Source organism: Drosophila arizonae, chromosome 3 (genome assembly GCF_054131065.1).
Source record: "Drosophila arizonae isolate 15081-1271.41 chromosome 3, UAZ_ARI_1.0, whole genome shotgun sequence".
NCBI classification, from domain to species: domain Eukaryota; kingdom Metazoa; phylum Arthropoda; class Insecta; order Diptera; family Drosophilidae; genus Drosophila; species Drosophila arizonae.
This window is the reverse complement of record NC_142923.1, coordinates 17,675,916-17,685,176: the sequence shown is the minus strand read 5'-3', so window position 1 is coordinate 17,685,176 and position 9,261 is coordinate 17,675,916. Positions and strand designations below refer to the sequence as shown.

The window sequence follows — 9,261 nt, the reverse complement described above, 5'->3', positions numbered from 1 at the left end:
TTATTAGAATAGAGGTTTTTTTGAAAAAATTTTAAGCCTAATTATGGGCGGAAATAAATTAAAGACAGCGATTCATACAAAATACTTTTCATAAATAGCAAGGGAAGAGTTAAATAAATTACGAAAGAAACGTACTTAATTCACAAATCGTAATGCTGTTTCATAAATACATAAAAGATATTTGAGATATAAGTTGTGGGAGTTAGTGAGAGAGTTATTGGCATAGATAAAATACTTTAAAACTTATAGTATGAAATGTGAGTGAGTTAATTCTGAATTTTTCTCCTTTTTTTTTGTTTTTTGTTTTTGTTTTGTCTTCTGTAAGTAGCAGCAGAGTTTCGTTGATCAGTTCAAGTTTTGTTTTGTAGTATTTATATAAATATAGCAGTATTGTTGTTGGCAGCGGTATACTTAATGTTTTATCATATTGTTTTTTATCATTTCTATATATATATATTCCTTTTTTTTTTGTTGCTGGGTGTGTTTAATCTTCGATAGTATATTCGGGCATCTTCTCATACTTCTGCTTGGTGGCCTCATGTGTGGTATCCACAAGCAAAACCGTATGGGAGTAGCCCATGGTAACCTGAGGTATTTTAATGCCGTCCATTTTGGGCACCTCCTTTGGCACCGTCGACGACTTCTGGAACTCACCAATGCCCAGCTCGCCAAATGTGGGTGATGCGCCCCAGGCAATTAGAGTATCATCAGCCGATATCATAATTGAGGTATTGGCACAGCCAATTGCTGTTATGTTCCAGCCTGCACATAGAAGAAGAATCAATAACAATCAGTTAGTGATAGCTATGGATGCACAGGGCATGTAAACTAACCTGCCAGATCTTGCACTGGCTTGGGATACATGTTGGCCTCGCCCGTCTTCTTGTTCTGGCCAAACAGATAAAGCAGTCCCAGCTCGTTGATTATCAAGCTGAAGGTTGAGCCGCAGTAGACGCTGCGTCCGCCACGTCCTTGAGAATCAAAGAACTTCATGAGACGCGGTACCATCTCGTCTTTGGGCTCGGCATGACCCAAGCGGCCAAAGCCCCCAAAACCCCAGCTATAGACTCGCTTCTTTGAATCAATTGCCACCTGCAAAGTGTGGGTGTTAAGAGATAATGTTATATATAGAATATCATTTCACGTACCGTATGATTGTTGCCGCACGCAAAGTCGACAATCTGTACACCATCGACAGGTGTCACATGCCCCTCCTTGCTCTTCTCAATGTAGAGCACAACCTTCTTCGGTGATGTCTCAAAATGGAATGACAACTTATTGGCATTCACAAAATACTTGGCATCCGTATTGTGGCCCAACTGACCGTATTCCGGCAAGCCGAACGTATGCAAATTGCCCTTAATATCGAGTATAACTGAGAATTCGGCACCGCAGCCGATGCGTATAATAGGTGGGCCACGATAATTAATTGGAGTCGGTGTAAAGATATTTGGATGAGCATTGCCCACACCACATTGCCCGGACTTGTTCTCTCCGCAGGCATAGACGGTGCCTGTGTCGGTGAGGAAGAGCGTATGATGCCGCCCAGCGGCTACTTGTACGATATTCAGCTGCTCCAGTGCTGGAATGAGTGTTGGCTTCTCCACCAGCTTCATATCCTGGCTCAAGCCAAGCTGACCGCTGGGATTGCGTCCAAAGCCCAATGCCTTGCGATCCATGTTGATGAGTATTGTGTGTGCTGCAGCGGGTCCACTGGCAGCATACCGATACTGCAAGTTTTGGAATACGTTACTAATTGAGTTTTGTTATTATTGTTGCAATTCTCACGTACCATCTCATCTGTAAAGCGATGAAAGCTATACAGATTGGGACGCACTTTTGTGACATTTTTGCGATCCCGTTTGCCGGTTAGATCCCAGGTCACCATGCCGGCTATCAGCAGCTGACCCGGTGTCTTCTCCAGAGTCGCTAGCAAATCCTCTGGCAGCTTACTGGGCGGATCCAGACTATCGTGTGGTATTAGCACCTCCATTTGACCGGCAGCATGTTGCTGTTGGGCGACATCGTCGTCGGACTCATCACTGAACTCATCCTCGTAGTCTGATTCCTTCTTCTTTGGGCGACGCTTGTTGGGACCGGCCCCGTTACCACCTGCCTTACGCTTAGCGGACATCTTTCAATTAGCAGTAATGCGTCTCTATCTTTGTCTCTCTGCAGCTGTAAAGAGACCAGCAGACATTGAGAGCCAGAACCAGAATTTGTACGCAGCAGAGCGTAGCGGTTGTTCATAGTGATGTGAGCGTGACATGATGTTCTCACATAAATACACATAATGTTTTAATCTAATATGCTGGCAGCTAAAACATTGATATTCGATTTAAATTCAATTTGCAACTGAATCATTTATTTCAATTATGATAACTTTTTTGTTAACAATATTTTGAATTTGCTAAATTTTTGCACGCGTCTTGCTAGGAATGTTGACAAGCGCTCATCTCTAATCGCAGCTCTCACGCGCTGCTTGTTCCGCTTGTGTGTGTGTGTGTGTGTGCAAGCGTGTATGTGCGTATGTGTTTGTGTGGTGGTTTTGCAAGCATGGAAAAACAAAATGAACGCCAACAAAGTAAGCCCGCTGCGCTGCTAACGCCGACTGCAAAGTACTTTTGAACTTCTATTGAAAAGGCACAGATATTCGCATGAAATGAAAGTATCTGTTACTTCATAGTCTAGCAAATAATACGCCGCTTAATATCCGTTATGCCAAAAGAATGATTTCGTTGAACGGCGGCTTAAATCAAATTTGAAATGTTGGCGTCACTTTTACAAAAACACACTGTGAACAAAGGCAGCATGATAAGGAAACACTTGCAAAAGCTTGACAAACCGTACTACACTACCTTACTCAGATTGAAACGATTCACTTAATTTTAGGCTATATTGGCAGTTGATAACTTACAATTCAATCTTCACAACTAATAACTTTTCGTATACCGTTCCCGTTCCGTACGGCGTACGCAGCAAAAACAACAAGAAGCAAAGCGGTCAGACCATCAGTGTATACACAGTTCCAAATAGAAAATTAACTTTAAAACACCTATTGATTGCGATAGTGCGATATACCGATATTTTTCATATCGTCAATACTAGAAGTATTGCAGCCCTAGCTATTTTTGTTATTGTTAATATAAAAATAAGAGTTTGGCATTCTTGGCCTGACCAGCATATGAATCCAATGGACAATGACGAGACTGAAACCACGCACTATTATCTGGAATGCGAAGGTGGTGTCGAAGAATGGCATTGGAATGTAAAGAGTACCAAGCTGCTGGTCGAACTCTATTCGGAACGACGCCACAGATTCCGTGATCCCAAAACAAGAAAACGCGCACTCTGGACAGAGATTGTGGAGGACATGGAACGTGCTGGCTACAAGGGCATCAACGAGGACATCTGCGATCGCAAGTGGCGCAACATGAAGAAAACGTATCGAACGTGTCGCGAAACATTGCGCAAGAACGGACGCAAGCGTGTCGTCTGGGATTACTATGACACCTTCGACGAAATGTTTCATAGCGAGCAGGCGCCTGCTGACGTAAAGAACGATAGTGGAGCAGCCGAACAGCAACAGCCGGCGCATGTTGCATTGACTGATATGTGTGCATCCATAGACGCTCAAGCCCTGGGCACAGATAATGGAACAAAGACGGATCTCTCTGTCAGCCAGGAGCAGCAGCGACAATTGTTAATCTTGGAGCGCAATCGCATAGCTGCCATACGAGAGCTGAGCAAACGGATCGACGAGTCCAATGCTATACAGCGCGAACGCAATGATCTGTTGAGAGAGTATCTGACACAGTTATAGGAGAGGAATTAAATTTAATATTGTACTATAATTTATGTAAACAATTAACACTTGACTCTGTATTAGTGGATAGGTCTTTCTCGTGTGTGTGTGTATATTTAAATTTAAGGATTATGGAAATTGAACATAAATAGATAATTGTAAATGTAAATTTTCAACATATAAAACAGGCCCAAAAATCGCATTCTTGCAGTTCTCGCACGATCTACAGCTGTATCAATGGCTGGGTTTGGCGTTCCCTGTACAATAGGATGTCGCGCATGATGACTTTGCGGAACTTTTCATGACGCTGCGTGAACCGCTCGGTGGCCTTTTCCTGGCGACGCTTCTGTTCCGCTCGATCAATGTGATTGTTGTTGCTTTTAGCTAATACTGTTGATCTGGCCGGTGCTATGGGCAGGTCATCATAGAAAATGCTCGGTGATGCGCCAGTCGGTGCCTGACGTCGGCGTGTACGAGGCGTTGAATGTTGGCTGCCCGCACTGCCATTGCCGTTATCTGAAATATTGATCAACTGTTTGTAGCCTCGGTTTGGAAATATGCAGCAGATCTTTGCAATGAGCTCGTAGAGTGGCATAGCACAGCTAGCGTACGCGAGCAACTGAGATAAGTCTGAGTTGAGAAAGAAATGCGCGCACGTTTTTGTCTTTTTTCCTGCACTGCAAATCGTTTCCCTAAGCGCAATTTATACCATCGCACAGGGCATGACAATTTCAAGCGTAATTATGTAACACATTTAACAAAAGGCCTACACAGTATTTTTTTTATATTTTTAATGAACTAAACAAAAGTTGGGTATTTAATATATCATGATTTTGATATTGATGTTCAACTTTTTAAGATTTCCAACTGTCTATCTGCTTAGACCCTGAATTTTTTTGTACTGCCGTCGTCCCTATATGGATATAATACATATAAATTTATCTTCCTATCTTACTATGCGCATGAACATCTCGTGATCTTAAGCAAATCATGCTATAATATAGCCTAATAATTATTTGCAGGGTATCATAAATGTTAATTTGCTGTATTAAGTAAATTTGTCAAGCTATGCAGGGTATCTGCACCACCGGCTACCTCAGTAGTTTTCGGTCATTGTCGCTCTCTTTCGTCTGCCGTGTAACGGTAGCCCCTATGGTTAGAATCTTAACGAAACAGCTGCCGCGTGACGCAGTCAGTGACGTCATCGATGACTTACCTATACTGTGCAGCTCCTGTTGAGCTGATTTCGCTTTGCCCACCGCATAGTAGTCAGAGATGTAGGGCATCGGAGATATGACCACACCGCCTCGTACACCACCCGCTTCAATTGGCGGCGGCGGCGGTGGGCGATTGAAGGGATTTGGACGTCTGGGTGGCGGCACAGGTTTGCCCTGGCCATCGGTTACCGTTTGTTGTGGATCACTACGGTCGCTGCGCATCTCTGCAACAGAATGTAGTTAGTAGAATATATAGAGAGTATATGTTATTGTCGCCTACTGTTGCGAGAGTATTCGATCTCTTGCAGCTGACGTTGCAACTCAGCAACAATGATCCGTTTATATTCGTAGCCGGCGCATGTCAAGGCCTTCATCCAGGCCTCCATGCACTCTTGTGTATCGGCAGCTAGTATATAGGTGCGATTGCCATTGAAGGCGATCTCAAAGCAGTAGTTGTCGGCATCCGATTCCTCCGATAGTTCTATGGTGCATCCCTCCACTATAATCAGGCCCAGCGGCTCCTTATCCAGGCGCGACTCGAAATAGAATAGCAAATTGCCTTTGAGCACAAAATATCGTCGCTGAAATGCTTTATTGACTACACCCCGCTTGTTGAGGAAACCTGCGAGTGATTAATAATAGCACAAATATGTTAGGTATTCATTCTTCTTAATTAATTTTTTAGAGTATTCAATTTATTTACCCTCCATGTCAAACGGCGGCGTTCGGGCAAAAACACATAGGTTCTTTTCGTTGATTTTCATATCGGCTCATTAACTAAAAATGTTTGTTCCGTGAAATCATTAAAAAAAAATGGGCTTTGCTTTAATTTGGCAATATTCAATATTTCATTCACATATCTATGTCAATAAATGCGTCGTACATCAATTCATAACCAAAGCCAAAACAGCTGTTTTTGACATCAAACAATGTTACCACGCCAAATTTAGATTGAATAATTATGGGCTCCTAAAGGTGGCTGTTGAATGTCTCAAATTCCGATTATAAAAAATTTTAATATTCCTAGAGATTTCTTTGCTATTTTATTAAACAAATGATGTGGATAAACTTAAATTCATAATATTATTAAATGGGATTATTCAAATAAGTATTTAATAAGATTGGTATCTTCTTCACATCGAATCTCATCTTCAAAGTAATCGACGATTTGCATACATTGCATCTCTATCTCTAGCTGACGCTAGGTCAAGTTGACATTGTAAAAAATTTCTGCGCTAAAATGTCGTATTTATTAACGGAAATTGCCCTTGAAATGCTGGGCTATAAATTTTACGATACAAATGGTGTATTCCATTTAATCAACTTTCAACAATCGACAGAATCTGCCCAATCCGAAGGACAGACACATCCACAAGAACCCTCCTTATCGGAGTTTATTGATAGGCCAACCGACGCGGAATCCGAGAAGAATAATAGACAAAAGAGACACGACCAGGCACAGCCATCAACTGTTCCCTCAACCATACAATTACGCGGCGCTCCCGTTCGTGCATTGGCTAAAATGATGGAATTCCAGAACGACAAACAGCAGCAACAGCCGCAGAAGCAACAAACACAACCGCAGCCGCAAATGCAGCCCCAGCATCAGCAGCAGCAACAAAAGCCACCGAAACGATTATCTAGCTCGTCAATTGAGGCTGAACAAACAAATACAACAAATCCAACCATTCGAACGCCCGCAAAAGCTTTGGCCAATATTTTGACCTATGAAAGGTTTAAAATACGCAATCAAATAAAAATGCGTATGGAAAAAACAGTGAAGAAAGAACCGGGAAGTCCCAGTCAGGAGGTGCTGCAAGAATGTCTTATGGCGGAGTTGAAAAAATTAGTGAAAGACGCTAACGAAATGCAGGAGTTTCGGCAGTTCTTGGAAGAGCGTCTAAAGCGCATTGATCCGTGTCTATACGAAAACTACGTTGCAACATTTCCTGCGGATTAATTTCAGCATACATTTAAGTTACTGTGTAAAAATATTATTAAAAGGCGACTTATAAAGTTCACATTTTAGATAGTAAATTCACTTAATATATTTACATTTAAACAACCGTTTCAGTGTTGTCCTACTTAACGATGTTTTTTAAGAGTGTCCACATGATTATTTATAGTTATCGACATACCGATTAAACCGACAGGCACATCGATAGCCGAACAGTCACACTACTCGCAGAACACCTGAGTAAAGGTCGGTCTTCTGTATTTGTCACCAAAAAAACTTCTGAAATTTTTTTACTCAAAATTTTTTTGTAAAACGAACCTAAACACAACATTTTTTTTACATTTTATTCTGTCCTGTTGCCTCGGCGATAAATAGGCAGCCCTCGATTGCGAAACAACAGCAACGACGAAGAGAAATACGTATAAAAGAGAAAAGAGGTGAACGCCAGCAACGCTTGCATAATGAAAATCTGGACGTCCGAGCATGTCTTCAACCATCCATGGGAGACGGTCACCCAGGCCGCCTGGCGAAAGTATCCAAATCCAATGACACCTTCTATTATTGGCACGGATGTCGTGGAGCGTCGAGTGGTAAATGGAGTTCTGCACACTCACCGTCTCGTTCAATCCAAATGGTATTTCCCAAAGTGGACGCACGCGCTGATTGGCACGGCGAAGACTTGTTTTGCCAGCGAACGTTCCACTGTGGATCCGCAGCGTAAACAGATGGTCTTAAAGACAAATAACTTAACATTTTGCCGCAATATCAGCGTTGACGAGGTTCTCTACTATGAGCCACATCCGGGCGATGCAACCAAAACACTGCTCAAACAAGAGGCTACAGTGACTGTCTATGGCGTGCCTCTCTCACATTATATGGAAGATCTGCTAACCTCTACGATTAGTTCGAATGCGGGCAAGGGTCGCCAGGGACTCGAATGGGTCATTGGCCTGATCAATACGGAGGTGAAGAGCATTGCCGATTCAGCTGCACGGGGCACAGACGAACTGATACACAGTACGCGGCGTTCCATTGACGAGGTCACGGAGAGCGCGCGAAAGAGTATGGATGAGATTGGTGCACAGGCGGCCAAAGCGGCAAAAGCCATGCACATAACATAGATGCTATCGATAACGAGCATAGATAACTATCTATCTATCTAGCACCATAATTGTAAGTGGGTGCCGTTATTTTGGACGTAGTGAATTGGAATTTACCGTTGTAGGCGCATCGTCGGGTACGCTGCTTTGTCGTAGTACAACAAAAAAACAACACGCATAAAATAATCGAACGAACCTTAAACACACACAAAACAATAATTCAACATAATCTTTTCTCTTTGAAAAATAGCAAACGAACTATTTTATTCGTCTGCTTTGATATATTTTTTAAAATCAAATTGAAAAAAGAAAAAATACCAAAAAAAAAAAAAAAAAGTCGAACCTTTTCCATATGAAAGCTGCGCGTTGCTCTGATTGCTAATACGAGGGTCAGCCCGTTAGGCAACGTAATCCACACAACAACAATAGCAACCAAAACAACAATGTCAACAGATGAAGCAGCTGCAACAACAACAGAGGGAGCAGCATAGTAGCAAAAGTTATTTATTCATAAATAAAAACTAATATATAGTTTGTAATATATGCAACAAATTGAAAAAAGAAAAATGAAAAAAAAAAAAAAAAATTAAATAAAAAGCGAGTCAGATAATAAATCAAGAAGCGCTCTAAGACAACAATTCACACATTTATTTCATTATTAAAATTGTATTCTAAATTGTCTATGGATATTGTATGTGCACAACATGGTTCATGTACATATGTATATTATGCATTATTGCGTATTTGGCGGCCAACATTATCATCGTTGATGACCGCTAAATTGATTGAAATACTTGTACAAATACATAAGCATTTACATTTAAAATTAAACCAAGATAATTTCCGTCTACAGCTGTATTGGTGCACACGTTTGTTTTAATAGCGTCTTTCCGTTAGTTTGCTGTGTTTAGTGCAAAGCTTTTAGTGACGTTTTTTTCCTTTTTTGTTTTGCATGTGGTTGCTGTTGCTATACGCGGCGAATTGACGGCGTCACTGGCAACAACAATGAAAAGTAAAAAGCTTTTTTTAATTCAAATAGTACTCAGCGCGTGACATTGTCTGCTCCCTTCACACACAGGCACATGAACTTTTTTAAGTCATTCATAAATATATACATATGCATATATTTAAATATATTGAATGGAAAGTGTTCAAATATATAAATATATAAGAAGCTTTAAT

The 9,261-nt window shown here is 41.4% G+C and overlaps 5 protein-coding genes across 6 annotated transcripts; 3 read left to right on the top strand and 2 right to left on the bottom strand.

Moving 5' to 3' along the window:
- Positions 1-277: 277 nt before the first annotated feature.
- On the bottom strand, positions 278-3,055 carry LOC108609966 (protein RCC2 homolog). 2 transcript variants are annotated; one of them, XM_018001761.2, is made up of 5 exons: positions 2,918-3,055; positions 1,793-2,178; positions 1,149-1,730; positions 834-1,092; positions 278-762 (listed from the first exon to the last, which is right to left on the bottom strand). In XM_018001761.2, exons 2-5 carry the CDS (start codon positions 2,132-2,134, stop codon positions 485-487), a joined length of 1,461 nt encoding a protein of 486 aa, XP_017857250.1. In that variant the 5' UTR covers positions 2,135-2,178; positions 2,918-3,055; the 3' UTR covers positions 278-484. The 2 variants fall into 2 exon arrangements, with proteins under 2 accessions (XP_017857250.1, XP_089320557.1); XM_089464431.1 differs by lacking the exon at positions 2,918-3,055 and adding an exon at positions 2,864-2,882.
- A 92-nt stretch (positions 3,056-3,147) lies between these two features.
- LOC149269806 (uncharacterized) lies at positions 3,148-3,974 on the top strand. Its single transcript, XM_089464456.1, has one exon. It carries the CDS (start codon positions 3,185-3,187, stop codon positions 3,821-3,823), a length of 639 nt encoding a protein of 212 aa, XP_089320582.1. The 5' UTR covers positions 3,148-3,184; the 3' UTR covers positions 3,824-3,974.
- Positions 3,886-5,941, bottom strand: IPIP (Inositol phosphatase interacting protein). Its single transcript, XM_018001783.2, has 4 exons — positions 5,726-5,941; positions 5,303-5,644; positions 5,022-5,246; positions 3,886-4,321 (listed from the first exon to the last, which is right to left on the bottom strand). The coding sequence occupies exons 1-4, from the start codon at positions 5,784-5,786 to the stop codon at positions 4,029-4,031; spliced, it is 921 nt and encodes a 306-aa protein (XP_017857272.1). The 5' UTR covers positions 5,787-5,941; the 3' UTR covers positions 3,886-4,028.
- Positions 5,942-6,059: 118 nt separating this feature from the next.
- LOC108609992 (uncharacterized) lies at positions 6,060-7,111 on the top strand. The gene has a single exon (XM_018001797.2). It carries the CDS (start codon positions 6,263-6,265, stop codon positions 6,980-6,982), a length of 720 nt encoding a protein of 239 aa, XP_017857286.1. The 5' UTR covers positions 6,060-6,262; the 3' UTR covers positions 6,983-7,111.
- On the top strand, positions 7,085-8,717 carry slmo (PRELI domain containing slowmo). The gene is made up of 2 exons (XM_018001791.2): positions 7,085-7,225; positions 7,355-8,717. Exon 2 carries the CDS (start codon positions 7,441-7,443, stop codon positions 8,098-8,100), a length of 660 nt encoding a protein of 219 aa, XP_017857280.1. The 5' UTR covers positions 7,085-7,225; positions 7,355-7,440; the 3' UTR covers positions 8,101-8,717.
- The last annotated feature ends 544 nt before the right edge of the window (positions 8,718-9,261 follow it).